The following is a 23,061-nucleotide window of genomic DNA, read 5'->3' on the forward strand; positions in this document are numbered from 1 at the left end:
GCCCTCTGTGGCATTTTCAGGGCTCTTGTTGGCGCGCACGGTCTTTGGAAGGCTTTCGGGGACATGTCACTGTTTAGTGTTGCGCGGTTGTTAAAAATAGCAAATAGTACTTGGCCAAAAATGTGGATGTTTATAAAATCAAAGTGTCGGAGGCTGCTCAGAAATCAGGAGGTGTAGGAGATGTAAATTGACGCCTTAGTGCATTCAGGATGGTCTCGATGCGGCGGCCGAAAGCACAGCGTCTTTCCACTGAACAGTTGTGCACTACTTTCCAACAAGTGGATTGAAAGGTGTTATTCCTTATGGCGGAGATGTGGTCTGTGGCCAAGGTGTTAACTTTGCCACCAAGCCAACCCGTGTTCCAGTCCTTCCTTCACCCTTCGCTAAATTACATGGCCTTTTACGCTTGCAGCTTTCTCTAACTTTGTGTCCATTTCTTTAGCCACAGAAACTAGAAGTGCATAATGCCTGGGCAATCTCAAATCTACATATTTTCTTTCTACCTTTCTCTCATTCTGACCCACCAGTTCTTTTTTTTCTTCCTCTTTCATTCTGTCCTCGTTTTTATTTTTATTTTCCGCCTCCATCTCGACTTTTCCCCCCTTATGTTGTTTCTTTGTAACCGATGTTGTTAGAGTAGTCATCAGAGCACCTTACAAAAAGGCTAAAAACAGTACGCTGTACAAAGATATTTACGTTCAAAATAGTTTGATCAACAATTCCATTCGAGAACATAGTTGAGGCCTAACGTAATCAATAAAGAAGTCAAAGATTTTTTTTTTTTTTTTTAGAGGCAGATGGGGTTGGGAAAAGAAGCAATCAAAACGGGCGCAGAAGGAGAGAGGGAGAAAACTAGAGTAGAGGGTAGCTATTGCGTGTTATAGCTGTGGAGAAGAAAGGTCAGAGGTCGGGGAGCAGAAGCAAGTTACTACCCCATCAGAAGATATGAGAGGTGTGCAGATACAGCTACTTCAAAAGTAGCGGCTCATTCAGGTTGTATTTGAATCATCTAAAAGATGGGTCTAATCTTCACATCCAGTTGGATAATAGGGTGACTCAAAACTTGACTCAAAACTTGCACAGATGTGGCATGACGATATTGTTTGATACCTAAAATTTCTAGCAACCCTAAAACCTTAAAGCCTGTAAAACACTGTAAAGTGTTTCAAAACAGATCCCTTAACAGAGTGTTTGTTCTGTACATTATTAAAAGGTGAACAGCGCATTCACCTCCAGACAATTGAGTGAATTTATTAAATGTAGACATATTGAGTGTATACTTAATGAGGGCTAAAGTGGTCAGCAATTGCGAATTATGTTTTCAAAGATTTTACTGTTTCTACCAAAAGTAACTGCGTTTTGCTAGGACCGAAGTTTTGCAAGGACTGAGACCATCTACAGCCTTTGCTTAGCGAAACAACAAAAACTTAAAAGATTAAGTCAAAAACTCAATTTTTTGTGGACTGCGTTTCACCTAGGGCACGGCATTGCCAACAGGCTCTTTAGGAAGCGGCCTAGAATGTGTACTCTTTATAAAAATAACTCCGCGATGGTGTTTAACCATAACATCTGAGCATCCAAGGCTTTTTAAATCACTTTTCTTAGTTAATCTGGTGTAAGGCAGTTTATGATTAACTTTTCAATTTACCTTATGCTACAGGCTATTGTGGATCACTTTTTTTTCTGTTGCAAGTAATTGAAGTTCCTTAGTATTGACTTTGGCAGGACTTCACAGGAGTGGGACACAGTATTATATTCAAAGTCTGATCGTTAAATCCACACTATTGAGTCATTTGTGCGTTACTGTTGTGTGTCAGCGGTGTGAAAGACAAGTCAGTCTTGATTTGTGGAGCATTTTTCCTTGTGGATACCTCCTACAATAGTCTGGAGACATTCAAGATCAGGACTGTAACATTATGTAAACTAGGCAGATATTGTTGGGATGGAGTAGTTAATGGGTTGGGCTACATTTAAACAATCAGTGGCACAGCCAATAGGTCGCGCCTTTGGGACCTTCTGGTATGCGAGTGCCTTTGGCAAAACTTGGGCATTGGGCAAGATACTGTGAGCATGGGCAAAATAAAAATAAAAATTAAGTGTACATGTGCTTAGCATTTATCTCAGGACATAACAAACCCACTGTGCTTCTACTGAAGAGCAACAAGATAGGGTGACGCTGGATTTTAAGCAATGGGACATGATGCTGCCAACACTGAGAAGGATTCCCAGTAGAAAGATAAGCTTCGTGTGCATCCAGAGAAACATTTTCAAGCTGGAGCACTGAAAATAATTTGACGGTATCTGCTGTCTTGGAACACAAATAACCAAGTATTGTGTTCTGAAGAAATACCTTTGCTGCATCTCTAAATTTAGGGAGTGGTTATCCAAAGATAGGTTAAAACCCAAAGTGAGATCAAGGGAGACATGACATCACAGTAAACCTGTATTGTGAAATTGCATGCAGTTGCAACCATACAATCAGCCCCTGGAGGGCATAACCTTTTCTGGCCTTCTACAATGTTACCATGCACAGGACCCTTAGAGAGCAAACCACTCCCAGATATAGAGCAAAAGCTCCAGCCCTAAGAAACCTGAAAATGCATTGGAAGGCAGGGAAGGTGAATATTTTGGGCCACCCCCGGTGAGGACCTGGAAGTTGGCAAGAAAAGCAAGGCCATGTTGTGCTAAACAATTTGGTGGTGGTCTAGTTGACAGGGGGCCACCACAGGCTGAGATATGGACAAAAAGGCATTTTAAAGGCAAGGTCACGCAAAGCATTACGGGGCGAGTTTGCTGCAAGCAGGTAATTTTAGAATAGTGTTTCTTCCACTGTGCCAGCTAGGGCCAAAGTGATTATATATTTTTTTTAAAGAGCGCAGCCTCGAGTGTACCGAAGCAGTCAATGCTAGTTCTGGTATCGGAAGTAACACCAGGACATGCACACACACCACAATCTACACAGACTTTAAAACAAATATTCTATGTGAGGAGACAAAAACAATGACAGCAGTATTTACAGAGGATACCTGGGGTGAGTACTGCAGAGATGAGGGCGTGTGTGCTAGCGGCTGGATGCCTTTAAGCTGCCAGGACAAAGACGAGCAGGAAAGGATTTAAAAAAAAAAAAAAAAAGTTCCAGTCATGAACAGATAAGCACTAAAGAGGAACGTTACCAGTAGTTGGCAAAAGACACACAATTGATAGACGGAATGCAGAACAAATCAAAACATTCACCCCCAGTCAAGAGATCTGGGTTAAATCTATCATTCTTTTGCTCACCATGTCACCCCAGTTTAGACCTGGCTATATGCAAATCAGTCTTGACCCTGTGCCTCATGGGAACAGTCCAGCCAGAACTGCCAAGCCAGGTCCTCCCTGGACTGGAAACCAGCATCCTAGAACCGGTTTCGGGGTTTCACCCCTCTTCAGCCAGGATAGCTTGATTCCAGTGGCACAGTGAGCCCAGGATTCATGTCTGAGCATACCTGGCGCACTTAGGGCAATAAAGCAAAAGACACACAATTGATGGACGGAATACAGAACAAATCAAAACATTCACCCCCAGTCAAGAGATCTGGGTTAAATCCATCATTCTTTTGCTCACCATGCCACCCCAGTTTAGACCTGGCTATATGCAAATCAGTCTTGACCCTGTGCCTCATGGGAACAGTCCAGCCCGAACTGCCAAGCCTGGCTGGGTCCAAACTGGAATGGCATGGTGAGCAAAAAAAACGATGGATTTAGGCCCAGATCTCTGTACTGGGGTGAATGTATGACATTGTTCTGCATTCTGTCCATCAATTGTTCTTTTTGCAGTTACCAGTAGTTGGGCTGTGCTATGTGGGAGTGAACAAAGCACAGAAAGGAGGGACAAAGAAGGGATTAACCAATAGGAAGCAAGTTTTTGGGAAGGAGTATCAAAGGGATGGAGAAAAAGGCAATGGGTGGGCTGTAAGCCCACAGAGTGGATGCAGCATGTCTCAAAGAGACAGTGCATGTGCTGCCTAGGCTCGACCTAAACAGTGTTAAATCAGTGTTCAATAATGGCCTTGCCTGTAGAGAAGGGAGACAGTGCTGGATTCGGTTGAAGTGACAAAGATTTGAAAGGCATACATGTTCTAAAACATTTGAAAGAAAGATGGCAATTCATGATTATCAGTTGCAGTTAAAGTGGGTTCCACGGTCTTGGAATCTGAACTAATTTATGCTTGAACATAGTTTCATATAGTTCAGTGAGGCACTGGACAGATATATATTTGGTTATGTCGAGGGTTGGGACAGAGCTTCATACTTGTTAGGTGTGTGTGTGTGTGTGTGTGTGGGGGCAGGGCAAATGTACAGGTCTGGGTTTGGATGTTCGTATACACACTTAATGCAAGTTGGCTACATATGTGTACACCTCTGCATGGAAGTGTGGATAAAGATGCTAAGGTTAGTACTTCATACACGTGGATTATATATGTGTGCTAGCCAGACGGCATGTGTGGATCAACAAATGGGATATCACTTCGTATAATTGCGCAGTATGTGTGCACAAGTCATTTGAAATTGTGTGGATAGCATTAGCCACATATGGCCCTATATTGCCATTGCGGGATTCTTGTGATTGCGCTTCATATAGATCAGATTTATGAGTGTACTTTTTTACCTTTATTGATGCAGGCCAGGTGTGTGTGTGTGTGTGTATGTGTGTGTGAGAACGTGCATGCAAACAGGCACTTTGGGTCGGGTTTTATGTTTGTCAGTTATGCCTCTGTGCACCAAGTCCATTCTCATATTCTGCACTCGGCTAATCCGTGATGAAACGGTTGATAGATTAATGTGTTTTTGAAGAGAATGGTTCTTAACTTCATGTCATGTGGAAAGCTGCTGGGTATCCCAATAGGCAAGGTATTTCTTTTCTAGGTAGCTACTGTCCTGCTAGTCGCAAAGCACAAAATCAGGAACTGGTGCGCCTGTAAAGCGCTTAGGGTACTCAAGCTATATTAACAAGTATTGGCATAGCCAATAGGTCTCGCCTTTGGGACCTTATAAGTGTTTAGCCATGCAACAGATGTTGTTGCACCAAGGAGGTTTTGCTGGAAAACTAAACACTTATAAGTTCCCAAAGGCAAGACCTATTGGCCATGTCAATGCTAGTTTTCTTTGGTGTGGGACTCTACTTGCTAAAATAAGAGACTTTCCAGTTGAACGGAGCCAGTATTTGATCACGTTTAGTCGTCTGTCGACATTGGTGCTTTCCTTTCCTGATGATTAATGCAGTTGTCCAGGTTTGGTGCTTGTCTCCTGCACATGTATAGGCTTTCAACGTATGCCATTTACATCACCCCCTTCCTTTTACCAAATTAAAGCCACTAGTTAATTCCCTCCACATTTGTTGGTATATTATAATATATATATATATATATATAATTTTAAATTGGTGTGTCTAAGAAGGAACATTCCATGCCGCAGAGGTGACCTTAAAGGTGTTCTGGAATTTTATTATTAGTCAGTGATACAAATGGTCACAGGTTTGAATCCTGATGAATCAACTCCTCATCCTTTCTAGGTCGATATTAAGTACCATACACCTCTTATTCAGCTCCAGGAACCCAGAGGTGAATGTTCATTTTCACAAATATACCATAGGTATGCCAGTAATACCGCATGTGTTTTTGTTTGCATATCAGTAATGTGAGGAGTAATATGATTTTATTTTCCGGTGTAGCCGACATGTCAGAGACAGCCTCATATGGCCAGAAGCCACTGTATAATTTTACATTTCAACACAGGAAAGAAGCACCCAATAAACCCATGAAGATTGACCTTACTTTATTTGCTTTTATTTCAATAGCAAAATGATACAGCGCTCTTTTTCAACTGTAATTTTTTTTTTTAACCCACAATGGTACCGGATAGTGAAAATTGGAAACGGAGATTTGGGAGGAGACGTGCTGGTTACAGTGTACAAGAACAACGTGAGCATTGATAAAACTTCAGACTGCTTGGGGGACAGTTTTAGAGCATTATAAGCTTTTATGGATTGGTCTCTGTGCAGCTCTAGCCCTTCCTACTCTTTGCAAAGCTGGGTTGGGTGATTTTTTATGAAGTCAAGTCCTAATGAGTAACCTATATTTTACTGGTTTTTACTATATTTTACAAGGCAGTACGCTAATGTCTTAAATATCATGGTTGCTGTAATTACTTTCGGAAACACCTTAGAGATTGGGGTTGTCATAATTGCAGGTCTGCGGTGCAGCAAAGCCTTGTGACCTACTATTGATCATTGTGCAAGTCTAGGTGTGGAAACAGTGACTTTGTAGCTTACTGGATGATGACGACTGGCCCGGATTCAGAAAGATTTTGCTGTGACATTTTTATTGATGACTAAGACAGGTACACCTGACTTGCCCCTGCAATACAGGATTATGGTAAGAGTATTTGCTACAAGCACAATCACACATACAGCAAAATCTTTGGGGATCCAATCCATTTAGAAGCTGAACACTCAATGGAACAATAGGTCCAGCCGTGTACGTCGTGTTTTTGGTCTAATAGGGTCATTGAGTTATGGCGGTTGGTTCTTGATTGCCGGTCCTTATAGCTTTCTAGCGTTCCAGGATTGTGTATGCTTTACATCGGTGCATAATTTAGTGAAGTAGTATCTCCATTGCGTAAAAGCAGTGTCCAGTCTTGAAATGGAATGTTTCCAACTGAGCATTTGGAACATCAGTAACCATTGGGAATCTGTACCACCCTGCACTTTGGCCAAGCTCTATTTTTGAAGCGGATGTTCTCACTCTTATACCTTATTTATTAACGCTAGGAAAATACTTTCCATAATGATTGCAAATTTAATGAGTGCAGTTAGATGTACGAGATAGCCAACCAGGGCCCTTTTAAAAACAATTCGGATTCATGAACATAAGCAACACTCTTGGAATGCTTTACATGTGCTTGTCATTCAAGTTTGTGACGGAGTTCATCTATGAATCGTAAAGATAGTACTGCTAAAACATAATGGAGCTAGTGCTGATAAAACTGCTGATTGTGGTGCACAGGATCAACGGCCAGCAATTTTCAAGCGTGTTCTCCTAGCTCATCCTCAAACTTGAAGGTTTCCCCGATCAGGTCAGGCTTTTGCGTAAAAGCTGATCTGTGAATTTCTGGGGTCGTCTACTGCGGCTGCCACATTGATATCCAAACAAAATGTTTTCTGACATTTCAAATCATATCAAAATGGGATTTGTAAAGCGCAGCTAATCACCTGTGAGGGTATCCAGGCGCTGCTTTAGTACATGGTTAAAATCGGCCATATATACACATACATCCCCTTGACAAAATACCGTCCCTTGCGCTTAGCTTGCCATTAACAAATGCTTAAGGTGCATGACAATTCCTTATTTGTTGTCCTAAGGGAAATCCATTTTTTGTGAACGATGCTATTCCCTTAAAATTCAAGGGTGACTGTTTTGTTTGACTTTCTAGATATCAGTCATGTGTTCTTGGTTCGAAATTAGATGCAGTCTTACTCATTGTTTACATGTCTTCTACCTCTGCATCAGGAGGTAGCCCAGAGGGTGCCTCCATTCCAGAGTCACATATATTGTCAAGCTGTGGTGGGTGCTTCAGTTAATACACCACTCAACATTGTAGAATCTTCCTGTGGTTATTTCTGCATGCAGTGTGAGACGAACAGTGTCAAGCAGCCTGGTACTTTCTCCTTAACAAGCACACTGGCGGAGAGCAGTAAAGTAGAAGGAAAATACATTATGATCAAGCCTACAAGACAGCGCATGCACTGGCTATTGTGACGTGCCAAGAATATGGAGGGGCTTGGAGCACGCCCATTGGTTGGCTTTCTAGTTGCTCATTTGTCTTCTTATGCATGTCCCAGAGTGTCAGTCTTGCGTTTGTCCCTCCTGTGGTGCATTCCTGCTTTACCATCTCTTCAATTGGCTGTAATCTCTGCTTTTACTGCTTACATTTCAAGCACTATTTTTTATGTCGAGCCTAGTGGCAGCATGCATGCGCTGCTCGCTCTGCGAGACTGCTCTAGTGGCTTGCTGGAGTTTAAGAAATTAAGCAGCGTGGGTAAAGGCTATTTATTTACCGATCCTAAGATTGAGCCCACAGACAAAAATGAAATAAAGTTTGCACTGTATGCACTCTATAGTAAAGAGAGACTGGAAGTGGAACTAACTAAATCAACTGTCCAGGCCTATGTGAATAAAGACCTGTATAGACAACCAATTCCTTTGTATCTCACGTTACCAATGACAAATCGGGAAAGATCACTGTTGTTCCATCAAAGGGCAGGTACTGTTAGATTTCTATTATGTTTCCCATTAGGTTACTTTTTATCGAAATCTGAATATATGTTATGCCCATGTGATGAGTGAGTCTACAAAATGATCTACACTTTTTCTTCACTTGTAAATTTTATCTTAAATACATTAAATGGTTTTTATTTCCATATTTTAAGAAACAAAGACCGCTCTCCCTGGAGCAGTCCTATCTGATGTTGCTTACTCTGCACACTGATGAATTGATTTTTCGCGTTAGCACTTGAGAGTGGTTACTCATGTACGTAAAACAATGGAAAACCCTTGAAATAATTTTTGTTGCTAAATATGTAATTTTGTAATGTGTGTTGTTTTATTGAGATTGTATACATGCGATTGCTTTTATGGATTTGACAAAATTCGAATAAAGATTATGAAATCGAAATCGACTGCTCTAGTAGAGTATGGGAGAGAGGCCGCACCCTCTCCGCCAATATTTTTCATTGGCTCATGTCATTGACTTTCGTAAATGCTGCCTTCAGATTCATTAATAGGCTAGTTAGTCCCTCTTTAGTACGGCCTGGTCTTCATTTATACCTTTCCATGGCAACTGGCCCTTTTATTTCTGTTGTTACAAGGGACCTGTTATTTAGTCTGTAAGCACTATTCACTTTGAGTTTCTCTTACTGCAGGCCGGACATGCACTGCTTCAGCTGAAACCACTTGCGTTTTTTTAAGCAGCATGGCTGCCCTGTAACACGGTGCCTGCTTTCAATCACTTTAAAGCGCCATTATCTTTAGTGTTTCAACCCCACCCAAGTAAAACTGATTTAGAAATAAGCAAATTAAGTCATGTGAATTCCAGGTAGCACATAATCGTGTGCTAATGGGCTGAAGCTGACAACAGCAAATCTGTGTTACATGTCATCTGCACTAAAGCCACCTGATGGGTTGTTTTAAAAAGCCTGTTTTATTAAAACCACGAATACCACCACAACCAATACCTCCTTCACCCCAACCAATACCAATACCACCACCAGTACCAATACCACCACCAGTACCAGTACCACCACCAGTACCAGTACCACCACCAGTACCAGTACCTGTAGCACCACTACTACCATCAGTACCAGTGCCACTACCACCACCACCAGTACCACCAATACCAGTACCACCACCACCACCAATACCCGTACCACCAATACCCGTACCACCAATACCCCCACCATACCCATACAACCAATACCCCCACCACCAATACCATCACCACAAATATCACCATACCCATACCTACACCATCAGCATACCACCAATACAAACTCCATACCACCAATACCATCACACCCATACCACCAATACCAACATCACACCCATACCACCAATACCCCCCCACCATTAATACCAGCACCACCACCAATTCCAGTACCACCCCCACCAATACCACCCCCAATACCAGTACCACCACCGATACCACCACAACCAATACTGCCACCAATGCCACGACTAATACCATCACTACCACCACCTCAGCGCCTCTCGCTCACAATAGCAAGGGCATTGTACGAGGCCGGAGCTGCAGCTGAGATCAGGTGTTGAAGCGCGTTGTTAGTGTTTATAGCTCGGATCCTATGTAACTCACTTCACACTGTGTGTAATTTGCGACACTTGCACATCTTCACTGCACTATTTATTTTGAAGACGTCACAGGCCGGTCTCTTCCTCTGATATTCGCAATCTAACAAGCGGTCGAGAAAGCCCTTTATTGCAATGCAATAGGTCTTGCATTTGCGAGAGTTTAAGCTATTAGTACTGTAAATGACAATGCCTTTTATTTATGGGTCAAAACCCAAAACAAATAAAAAGGTAGTCATTTACAATGCCAATAGCTCAAACTCGCGTGAATGCGAGACCTATTGCATTGCAAATGCTTGTTTCTTCTATTAAGTACTTAATGAGTGTTTAAGCTGACTCCCTCTTGTACTTCTATCCCCCTGCACTCTTCGTTCTCTCCGTCCCCTCCGTGTTGTTTTCACCCCACCTGCGTCCTTCTCCCCTTTATTTGGCTACCCACCCATACACATTACTTTACCCCAATTCCCATGTTGCTTTTTTACCTCTCCCATCCTCCTAGTGTTGCTTTGGTGTCGCCCCTCGCCATTCAATGTGTTGCTTTGGTATCCCCCAACTGCCATCATATTGCCTAGGCACTCCCTTCTGTGTTGCTTCTGTCGCCCCCCTCGCTCCTCACCCCACTGTTTCCCTGAACCCCACCAACGCTTGTTCTCAACTGAAGCCCTCTATTTGTGCTCTGGTGTCTGAACAGTGCAAAATGTGAGTGTTATTGTGCCAGCTTTACATGCAGTAGATGCCATTGTGAACTCAATGTTAATAGTCCTTATACCTTCTTTCCTGTCCTGGGTAGGTGTGTTATTCCTATTGATTTAATACGCTTGCCTACCACTTCACAGGTTGATCGAGGGATAGAAAAAGCAAGCATTTCAAAGCAAAAAATTAATATATTTGTGATAACAGCATAATAATGCGGGCAGCTGACATTACTGGAATGATGTGTTTTTAATTAATATAGCCCAAAACTGCAAGTCTTTAGTACACTTCTTATCAAATATATTGACATTTTTTGAGTGCACCACAACCTCATTATGTGCTCCAGGCTTTCTCCGGAAGGTAGCTGATGATTATGAAACCATTTTCATTAAATTAGTTTTAGGTTTTGTGATGCATTAGGCAGTCCGATTAATTCATTCAGCACTCCATGATTCAGCACTCCATGGCACACTATAGGTTAAAAAGAACGCCTTTAGGCTCCACCTAGGCACGACATATTGTAAACCCTGGTTAATAACTACTTTTTATTCATCATTTCATTTGCTTTAGGTTGCGGACTTGCGGTCATGAATTGCATTTCCAGTGTTTATTAAATTACAGGAAAGCCAAACCTTGGGTGTGTGGCCGTTCACCAGTGGCATGTGAAGTAACTGTAAATGTTGTAGTACCCAGCATAATGTGCTACATGGCTAAACAATATGAAGGTACCAAATGCGAGGCCTATTGGCCATGCCAATGATTGTTTTCTGTTATCCCATTACTTCAGTTCACATGTGTAAAATTGAGTGGTATTGAGTGGTATTATTTGAAGTGGCACTGACCACACAGCATTTTTTGGGAGCCAAATTGAGTTTACAAAGCCAAAATATGTAAAGTGTGAGCAAATAAAACCGCACCATTTAACTCTGTTAAACGCTTAAGTGCTCTGTGCTCAGTCACCACAAGACACAGCAGCACTACACCCTTCTGCCTTCCGTCCTTTTCCAGTTTGTGCCTGCATCAAGCAGATTACCGCAGGTCTTAGAAGAGAAGGCCAAATGTTTTACGAAGGACAATAGGACAGGAAACCTCACATCTACAGGGCTCAATTCAAGATCAACATCTCTCCCTCTGAGCACCGACATGTTTGTGGATGGGCAGATTTTGATGGGGCTTGTTAGTAATGGGGATTCTGGTTGGCTAGGGTATACACCTAAGCCAAGCAGAACCCACCACTCCAGTCAGGATAAGGGAGTTACAAACCCAAAATAACCCCTGGTCACCCCCTTGGTAGAATGGCAGGCAGTCAGGCTTATCCAAGAGGCAATTTGTAAAGCGTTTGCGAAACACACACACCAGTGACACACTAGGCACACCCCAAATAGAGACTCCACACAAGGGTATATAAAAAATATCCTTTGTATTGCACATAAAAACACATTAGACCATAACTCACTTTGTAGCATTAAAAGCACATTAGACCACATAACAAATCACTGCGCCACTAGACGTTTGTCATAAAGGTGCACATAAGACCACCATTACATGATTTACTATGCCACTAGGTACTAGTCTTAATAAGGTAATCATAACTTTACCACTAGGCAATAGGAACAACATTAGTTAGGTAATGTAAATCAAGAAATGACTGGTAGGTAGCACATATTATAAAAGCACCCTCCTTGCACATATTATGCAGGCCCAGAAAGCATACATAAGTAAGGCATAGCACCATTTGAATCCCTCCAGGGCCATAGGGCACATCATACCCCTCCTCATAGAAGGTCTAGTGAGGTGATTCAGCCTAAAGACTTAAGGCACAGATCTCTGCGCACCTACTACCAGTGTGCGTGCAGCTCCGGTGGAGGGTTTCCTTCCCTGACTGCTCAGGGGGCACGGCGTCAGTAAAGGACACAGGGGCCGGGCGGGACCACCGTTGAGGATTAAAACCTGCTCGGCAAAGAGGAGCCAGATACTCTCCCTCCTACCCCCCCCCCTCCTCAGTTTTCTTTCCAGGACCTTGGCAACGTGCGGGGGAGTTACCTAGGCAACGCTTGGCGGTCCCGCTGCGCTCGTTTTGCTAGTGGGCTGTCGCCTTTGCTTCCCTGATTACTTTGCGCCTCAACAGGTGGCTTAGCCTTGAACTCAGGCAGCGCCCTTAGCGAGTGGTTATCCAGGGAGTGCCAGAGAACCTCCCTACTAACGAACAGCCCTGGTAGGCTTACCCGGGCAATACAGTCCCACTGATGTAAAGCAGCACAAACAGTTCCAAAGAACTAAAAGCACAGGAACTTCCCCTCATTAAAGTACACAGAAGCTTTTTCAGCAAATAAAAGCCCCTCAGGTAATTCTGGGCAAAGTAAAAGCACAGTGGAACTTCAAGTGCAAGGAGTTTCAGTAAAGTAAAAGCACACAGAAGACTTTGCTATCCCTGAGTCTTCCAAAACAGGAGGATAGCACCCCCAAGCCCTTGGAGATTCTCCACAAGTAGGATACCCCAGCAGGGCAAAAATAATCAATCCTTTTCCTCCACCACGGACAGAAGCAGCAACTGCAGGCCAACCCCATGCAGCAAATTGGCAGTACTCCTCCCTACAGCTTTCCAGCTATTATTGGCAGGGTCCTCTTGTTCTTGGAAGTAATTCAAAGTCTTTGTGGTAAGGATCTCTGAAACTACTCCAAACCAGTTCTGCCCTCACTGGTGCAGCATGACCACAGGGGGTGGAGACAGCATTGTGCAAAAGGAGACAGCCTATTTTGGTGTAATTACAACGCCTCCCACTACTTTAAATGCAGACCTGGTCTATTCAGGCCTGCGACGAGTCACCCAGGCAAGACAAGGCACACCTCAAGCCCCTCCCCTCCAGTGAATGTCTACAGTGAATGCACATTTCAGCTCCTGTCACTCACACCAGACACTGAATACAAAAACAGCCGGAGCCACACAGAATGGTAAAGTAAGAAAATGCCCACTCTCTAAAAGTGGCATTTTCAAACACAGGATTTAAAAAACACCTTTACCAAGAGGTGCGTTAATACATTCGGAGTTCAGAGAGTCTAAACTTAATTTTCCTATCTTGTCCCAAATGCAAGTTACACATGTGAAAATGTTGCAAGTGCAACTCCAATGATAAGCCTATGGCACAGATAGCCTTTCAATAGTGAATATCGATTTACACAGTATTTCACTATCAGGACATGTCAAACACACTAGTGCATGTCCTACTTTCCCCATACACTTCGCCCTGCCCATGAGGGTACCTTGTGCCTACCTTATGGGTACCGTGCATGTAAGGAAAGGAAGGTTTGGGCCAGGCAAGTGGGTGCACTTGCCAGTACAACATGGCACTAAACAGCTGCGTGCACAGACACTACAGTGGTGGGTCTGAGATACATTTACAGGGCTACTCATGTGGGAGGCACAACCAGTGCTGCATTGCATTGGATTTACAGGCCCTGGCACACATCGTCCAATTTACTAGGGACTTACCAGTAAATCAAATATGCCAATCATGGATAACCAATCAAAGTCACTATTTATACAGAGAGCATATGCACTTTAGCACTGGTCAGCAGTCGTAAAGTGCTCAGAATCCTATAGCCAACAAAAACCGGGTCAGAAAAACAGGAGGCAAAAGGCAAAAAGTTTGGGGATAAACCTGTCAAAAGGGCAGGGTCTAACAGGGCTGATCTGGGGGCTCAAGTTAGCCATCAAAAACTGCAACCAGCTGTCATGATCAACTCCCATGGTATGGGACAGCAGTGCCACAGACCTCATCACAAGCCTCTAGTGTAAAGAATGCAGGAAGCTAGAATTTCTGCGCAGTACGCCAGGCGGCTCCAATCAAAGTGCTTCTCAGTTGGAGCGAGGCAACCGGACATCCATGTAAGATCTTAGGAAGAGGGAGAGCGAGGGGTGCGTGGTCAATCACATACATGGCTGTGAACAGCCACTCCATTAGCTGCCTCTGGCACGGAGAGACAGAAAACTAAGGAAAACAGCAAGAGGCTGAGGAATGTGAGGAAATTACCAGATTGTGTTAGTCTAATCCCTGATGAATGATACGGCTGTAGGACTGGTTAAACAGCATTGCCTGCAAGCTCTGCAACTAAGCTTGTTTGGAAAGACTGAATTAAAACGAGATCATACTAAATAAAATGTCCACAGAAAGTTAAATAATTCATTTTCAGTACACATCACAACCTATGGAACACAAGCAAGGTAGTGGCCAGAAAAATTCCAGAAAAATCTGACGTTAAAACATATCCCAAAACCATTGAGGAAACAATTCCACTTCTCAACTGCTCAAAAGAAACTGCGGTTTAAAGGCACTCGGAGGTTGTTGACATTTCTAAAAACTGTGCAGCAGATATGTGAATACACTGTAGCAATGTCAAATTTATCTATGAAACATACAAATAACCATTGATACAGCACTTACTAATAAGTATTCACACAGTTTCAACCTGTACATTAATCGCCACAGTTCTTTCCCCTGGAACTTGCTAGTAAAATGATGTACTCTTACCAAATAAAGCTTCAACATATTTACTATAACACTGGCCTTTGTCAGTTTATTGAGGAGCAGAGTTTTTTAAACCTACTTGTACACGTTGGAAGACCTAGAGTATACCTTTTCTGACCCTCGTGACTAGGCTTCCCTTTCTACCATGCCCTTAACTTCGATTCACAGGATCCAGGAAAGTTTTTTTCCATTTCCAGCACTGCATAAAAATAAAAACACTAGAGATGGATTCTACCTATATCACTTTACAACTCATAGATGGAGTTCACTTACTGTCTGCACAGCCTGAAACGGTGCTGTACTTGTGTTCCCAGAGCTGCCATTTGCCAAGGGAGGCTGGAACGCAAGCCCTTTGGATACTGGCGACAGGGAAGACGGCGAGGGCGCCTGTGATGTCGGATGTTGGTCATTTGACAGAGGAACACACGCCTGAGAAACAAAAGTTGCAAACCGTCAAGAGAAAGTCAGTCACTTTCCCCAATATCTAATCCACAGTTTTGCTTAGCTACAACTCTGAACATATTATAGAAACTGTTTCAATTAATTGGGAAAACAGAAAAGTATAAAAAGCACAAAACTGCACCATTTGTAGCAAGCAGGACCACTCCCCCTCATGCACTGCTGATTACCTCAGATATCTTAAACGACAGCAAAGACATCATCACTAAAAGAGGTAAAAGTACCATCCCCAGAATCCACAGGTGGACCTGGCCATACCAAGAGGCGTTCAGTGAAAGGCCTGCCCATGGAATTTGGCCCTGAGTGAGCATAAAAGGATGCGGTGCCCAAAGCCTTTTCCTGGCAGTGGCCAGTGGGCTCTGCTTTTAAAACTCACATTCCTATGTTGCCCAACACCGGAGAATATGGCCTTCAACCTACCCAGTATTTTCTGGGTTTACCCTGTGTCAGGCGTTTTGACTCACCAGGCCCTGAATCAAGAGTTCATTTTGCACATCCTTCACGACTGTACACAGCAAGGTTTTTTTTTATTTAAGCTTAAAACAAAAAAAAATCTGTTTATCAGTAGTAGTCCCACATAACCTCCTGCCCTTACATCATCCTCATAGAACATTTTGATCCAGTATGCATCTACATATGCGTCTTTATGACCATGGCCTCCCTCCCCCACCCATCCCCCGCACTACTTGACATTCCCTGAGGACACATGACCTCTTTCCTGACAGCGGAGTCCGAGGATTATGTCCGATGCCCGGTGGAGCTGCTCTGTTCAACTAATGAGGAGATCGGACTTGGTTCACCCGCTGACCGTCACCTGCCCAGCTGGACCTTGGGCACAGTTTTCTGCCCTTCTCCCTGTCTCGCCCACCCTCCCCCTCATTGTATTCATGCCGTTCTGCTTTTGCCTTGTTCTCCTTTCTATCCACCTGTCTGACCGATACCCATTGGTGCTTCCTTGAGTGCTATAGGGGAGACTGGCCTCCGACTACCTCACTGGCCGTAACCTACCCATTCGGTCTTTGGGCTGACTTTACCTCTGTCTCTTATTCCTTCCTCCTCCTCCCCCTCGTCCTCTCCCCCTTGCCTCTCTACTGATCTCTCCTTCCCTCCCGTCAATGTGTCTCATATTTTGATGTAACGTAAAATTATTGTTGTAACTTTGCTGACCTTATGTAAAGCGCTCTGATACCTACGGGTCTAGCCAGCACTATATAAAACTCTTTAAATAAATAAATACATATGTATAAATATCCGGTGAGGGCACGTCCTCATGTAGGGGTCATTCCAGAACTACGTCCAGCCCCATGCTATCAATGGGTCCTGTCTCAAATAGGACCTTCTCTCGCTTCCCACCATGAAACCCACATTTTCTCAAACTTGCGTGAGCTGCCGCAGGCCTGATAGACCAGCTTTACAGCCCTATGGCACCAGGTGTGTCACCTAATCAGCCACTTTTGGAATTGTGTCGGCCACCCCAGTATCGGATTAGGTCTGAGCCACCATCAGATTCACATTCCAGAATAACAGGGCATACCTGTCCGGAGTATATTCCCCCCCGAATACCAATTACCACCAACTGGGGTGTCAGAACTAGAGGACAGTCAACGGCCCGGGATATCCTGCCGTGCATCCTTCCCCAGTAATCTTTAACCGCTGGCCAGTCACAGTGTGTGTAGAAGGGACAGATTCTGCTGACACCCCCCAAGCACAGGTCATCACTAGACCTCCCCATCACAAATGGGTGTGTCCACGTGAAGTAGGACCTGTGAAGTATTTTTAGCTGTATCAGCTGGAACCTCGCACACCTGGCCACCTCTATAGGATAGCAGCAGGCCTCGTCCTAAGCATCATCATCCCAAACCCCCAGGTGACGTTCTCATTTGCTCGTAAGTATGTAGGGAGGTGGGAGGGAAGACTAAGCAAGAAGGGTGGCATAGATTTTATAAAATTGTATGTTTATGTAGTGTGTACCCTATACGTCTAAATTCCAGTAGTGTCTTCTACCACCTCACATATTCAGGATGTAGGGCCAGTTGTGAGAGTGCTAGAGCCCCCATGGCAGCTTTCATTGGATATCCCAATGCCATTTGTGAATTCATTTGTGACATGTACAGGGTCATGAGCTGTACATGGGAGGGGTGGGTCTTGGCAGGGGGAGAACAGCCACATTGCTCAGAATAAATGGCAGTCAGTATTTTAAGCTTTCAATCTTAACCATAGCTGCCACTTCAATATTTTAGGCCATGTTCTAGGTTAATAGCAAAAAAATAAAATGTTTTTAAAAAATTTGAATTTAAATAAAAGGAGCATGCCTAACATTGTTTTCAGTTAATCGGCTAATTTATTCTTTAATGATTTACTTTAATGGTGGCCACAAGAGCCTGTTGGGGGTGGCCATCACCAGTAGGTCACAGGTACATGGCGAGGCCAGCCCTGAGGACCGATTGCAGATAGTCAATCTCGTGCTCTGTGACCACCCCCATGCTAACAAGATGTGGTGCCCAAAGTCTTGGTCTGTTTCAGTTGGCCTCTAGGCACATCTTTCATCCCCTCGTATAGCCAGCCTCAGGGGTCATTTGGGTATCAAGGGCCTCACTTTTATTTGTTATTTATTTACATCTCCAGTTTTCCAATGAGTTCTAGGATGGTCAGTGCAATCTTGTTAGGAATTTGTCTGCCAGGAAACTAGATCATTGTGAACCAGGATCGCTCTGGCATCATTGAATCCCTAAATGGAAGGGGAGTGTAAATTATCTTGTGCCATTTCACTTTTATATATTTCTTTTTAAATTGTAATCTTCAAAACCTCTGCATATTCGTGAAGAATTTCAAAATGAATCTTCCAAAAATACAAAAAAGCCCTTCAAAGCTTACCTTAAAGAGAATCTCAAAGCAATGAACATTGAAGCACAATTACGGTCTCATAACCCTGTGAAGAACCAGAACCCATACCCCTCGATGCAGCGCTAACTTTTCTATACAAATCATAAAAATCTTTAAAAGAACAGAATATACAGATTATTCTATACAATAAGGGGGTAGCAGATAAGGTGATATTGTTGGGCACCAACTACAAAGATAACACCACGCATTCTCCTTAAAGTAAAATTGACCGCCAAGGAGTATGAGCACCTACGAGGAGCTCCTGGTTTGGGGATCAGCTAAAGATTTTTATCCCTGTTTAAACCTCCGGTCCACCCCGTCCCTCGCTGGAACTAAGCTTGCATTTGCAGCCACTTCAAATCGACCTACCTGTGGAGGGACGACCGTCGAGTCTTCCCGCGCCGACTCCTCTCCGCGTCCTCACCCCCGGGATCCCGCCGGACTGCAGACCGGCTCCCTCGCCGCTGCTGATGTGCGCCAACCGTTGCTGCGAGCCACCTGCGCTGGTGGTGTCTGTCCATCAGAGACCGACGACCACGACCTTCTCCAGGGGCCGGAGGTCTCTATCTATCATCCGAGACGCCATTTACTGGGCGCCCTCCCCTCCGTAGTCTACGGTTGCCCCCGCCTTCCCCCACGCACTGCCGTTGGGCCGTGAGAGATCCCCATGCCCAGTCGAGTGCGCCGCTACATGCCCTTCGGAGGAGTGGTGCCGTCCTATTTTTCGGGATCACGGCGCACTGGTACACCGTACAGCCGCCAAGAGCCCTGCACGGTTCCTACTGAGACCGCGACACCAGCTGCCGATCCCTGGGAGGGATTCCCGCCTCTCGAGATGTCCCGCAATCCCCCTGATGCAGATTTCACCAGCCCCAGTGCTCCAGGTACGATGCTCTGGGAATCAATTTAAGTGCCCTCACCTCGCCTGCTCCTGCTTCCACCCGTGAAAACTCCTCGCAGCTTTTGCCCCGGATCGCCTTTCCCCACTCCTTTCTCCGTTGCTATGGATCTACAATTGACCAGCATTCCTGCTCCGCCCTGACCTCCACTATCGAGTTGGCCAGGGAGCCCCCTGCACAGATCCTACCGAACCAAGACCCTCTCGCCTGACTCCAAAATGGTGCCCGTCCAGGACATCCTCACTAGCCCCTCAGTGCCTGACCTTAAGATGGCGCTACACCTTAAATATGCTGCTCTTCCCTTATGATCCCTACTCTTTTGTACTACACTGCTACCCAGGACATACCACTGCAGCTAACACTCACACAGATACTAATCCTCGTCTCAACATTACACCCTTCGACAGACAAAAATAGCCTCGACCCGCCCCACAGTACAGGACCCCAGCGCTGGCTCTTTCCTAGATTATCCTTACACCCTGATCCTGGGCCAGGCCCGCAGATGCGGCTACCTATGAACCGGCACGCCACTTCCTCATATCGCTCCTAACTACACCTGCGTCTGCGTTAGCCCTGCATTACCTTCTCATACTCTAGGGTCCTCCCTACGTACGCCGGTCACACGGGAATCCCTCCAGCGAGCCCTGCTGCTCCCAAACCTGCCAACCGTGAGGCCCTGCCCTACCGCTACCCCACTACTCTCATCCCACTTCAGGTCCCCTCCCCTGCCAACATGTCCTGCCCGGCCATAGCGAAGGCGGGGGACAATTCCTTTACCCTGGTCTACCCCCCCCCAACCTTTCCAAAACCGCTGCGAAGTCATTCAAACACACCACCCTAAAAAACCACCCTGAGACACTGATATCAGACCTTCGCGTCAACTCGGGCAGTGGCACCTGCATAAATGACCTGATCTTCTACTCGAAAAACACCGCCGCCTGGCGAAAAACCCTAACACACCTTCTTAATGTTCACTCCTCTAAAAACATTCCCTATGGCACCAAACTCACTATTATACCCTCTTCTACCCTCAGAGCAGACCTCACCATCACCCTCTACAAAAGCGGCATAGTCCTGATCCAAGCCACAGCCAATAACCTTAACAAATTCGCTGACCGTTTCACCCTCCTCAGAAACCACGTTCACGACACGGACAGGAGAACTGATTCCACCGCCAGTAGCCCTCCGTCCTACCCGCCCACTATGTCGTGCGTCCCGCATACTCCCATTACAGCCCCCACCATAGCCCCTCCTTCCCCCCCCAGCATACTCTATGACCCCAAACAGGGACCACCCCCCTCTCCATCACCGGCTCCTATTCCCTCGCCCCCCTCCCTGCCAACACCCCCAGCCCTCATCGATCTCAAATCCTTGCACTCCAGAGCGTCCAAGCTAACTCAGAGCATCCATTGCTCCATTCTTGACCTTATGAACCTCCTGCACCTTGCTGAGCTCTCCCTCTCAAACCTCAAACTACACCCACCCTCCCCCCCACAGTCAAATGAGCCCCCCCATGCTCCCTCTCCCGCTCCCCCCAACACATCTACACCCGCGCAAACAACCCGGACGCATCTCGGAAGAGGAATCCCGAGCTCTGGCACTCATACAGCCCCCCCCCCTCCTCCCCTACCCCAGCTGACCTTACTGAAGACGAAATCCTCACTATCCTCCAAGACTACAACACTGCCCCAGTCAACTCCTGCCCTCTTGACACAGATCATGCACACCACATAAGCACCACGGTCACCATCAACCCCAACAGGCCAACCACAAGACGCAATAGAAATGTGGTTAAAAGCAATCTTGCGCCCATTCTTCCATCCTCCCAGACACCTGACACTCCCCCAGACCCCCCCACTATCGGGTCTCCTAATCAACTGCCGTTCAGCAGTCAAACATGCAGCCGATATCGCTGACCTCATCCTGCTCAAAAACCTGGACTTAGCCATTCTTACTGAAACCTGGCTAAATGAATACTCCTCCCCTTGTTTGGACTTATTAGTCCCCCCCTAATTACAACATTGCCAGGCTAGATAGGCAATCTAGCAGAAAGGGCGGAGGCATCGCCTGCATCTACAGATCCTCCCTGCTGGTCAAGGAACTCGGAACGCTCACTACTGACTCCTGCGAGTACCTTGCCCTCTCCCTCTCCAACAACGCCCTACATCTTGGTAACTTGCACATCTTTTACCACCCCCCAGGCTCTAATGACTTTCACCGATCACCTACTGGAAGTCGTCACCTCAAAAATTTCCTCTAATTCCAAAGAGATCTTCCTCGGTGATTTCAACCTGCATTGGAATGACCCCAATGACCCTTACGTCAATACCATCAAAGACCTCCTAAATGACCAAGCCCTTACTCAATCCTGCTCTCTACCAACTCACTCAAAAGGAGCCACCCTGGACTGGATCATATCCAAGGAGTCAGTAGTCAAAATCATCTCGATAGACCCTTGTGACTGGTCCGACCACCACACCATATCCTTCATCTTACCCGGATCACTCAAGACTAAGCCCCCTTCAACCGATGATTCCCAAACGCTGGATTAGGGACACCAAAAACCTGGACCTTACGAAGCTGGAGACTCGCTGCAAACTTGACCTCTACCCGACCTCGAACACAACCTCAATCAATGACCTCTATGATCACTACTCGGCATCTATGTCGAACATTCTAGACGACCTTGCCCCTCTGAAACTAAAGAGAACACAAATCAAAGACAGATACCCCTGGTTCTCCGCCTCCCTCAACTCAGAGAGGAGATCCCTACGTCAAGCCGAAAGAATCTGGAGACAGCACCCGTCTACTGAGCACCTTAAACTTCTCCAACGGGCCAGAAACTCCTACAACAGACATATCCTCAATTCAAAAAAAGAATACTTCAGAGCCGAATTGGGCAATGCCACGAATAGACCCCGCAAGCTCTTTGAATTGGTTAAACACCAATCAAACAAGCTGGCCAAAACCCCTAAAGAATCCTCGATACCTCTTATATCTTCGGATGAATTCTCCTCCTACTTCGCCGAAAAAACTGCCTCCCTCGGAATCTAACTCAGCACCATCTCTTGCTCTCAACCCCCCCATGACCAACTGCCTCCTGCTGCACTCTGACCTTACCCAAAAACGAAGCTTGCTAGACTAACTTCGAAGTCTATGACGAAGACTCCATAGCTAAAATCCTCTCTACATTAAACCCTAACAACCACTTCAGTGACCCGCTACCGTCCAACTGCCTAGCTGCGGCCTCCCGTGCCATTGTTCCCTGCTGGACCGCGATGATCAACGCCTTGAAAGCCGGCCAAGTCCTTCCTATTCTAAAAAAACCAACGCTTGACCCAGCCTCACCAGACAATTTCAGACCCATCTCCAATATACCCTTACTAGCCAAAGTGTTAGAGAAATGCGTACAATACCAGCTTAGTCAACACATCAACAACTACCATCTTCTGGATGACTTCCAATCGGGATTCAGACCAGGGCACAGCACCGAAACTACCATGCCCCACATTGTGGACGACGCCCTCCAAGCCCTAGACCAAGGCAAAACATGCCTCCTAATCCTTTTAGATCTATCTTCCGCCTTCGACACGGTCAATCATGAAAAACTACTTGAACGCCTTAAATACAGGATGGGTATGAATGGCGTTGTCCTCGAATGGTTCAGGTCCTTCCTCCACAACCGATCTCAAAGATTCCTCA

At 45.4% G+C, this 23,061-nt stretch overlaps 1 protein-coding gene across 6 annotated transcripts in view; it reads right to left on the reverse strand.

The window, feature by feature from the left end:
- The window catches only part of CAPRIN2 (caprin family member 2), a 699,936-nt gene that overhangs the window by 211,019 nt on the left and 465,856 nt on the right, over window positions 1-23,061 (reverse strand). For all 6 annotated transcript variants that reach the window (XM_085652361.1, XM_085652359.1, XM_085652360.1 and 3 more), the window contains one exon: window positions 15,392-15,547. In XM_085652361.1, the coding sequence (XP_085508487.1) occupies window positions 15,392-15,547 (156 nt within the window). The remainder of the gene's footprint in view (window positions 1-15,391; window positions 15,548-23,061) is intronic.

Source organism: Triturus cristatus, chromosome 4_1 (assembly GCF_964204655.1).
Source record: "Triturus cristatus chromosome 4_1, aTriCri1.1, whole genome shotgun sequence".
NCBI classification, from domain to species: Eukaryota; Metazoa; Chordata; class Amphibia; order Caudata; family Salamandridae; genus Triturus; species Triturus cristatus.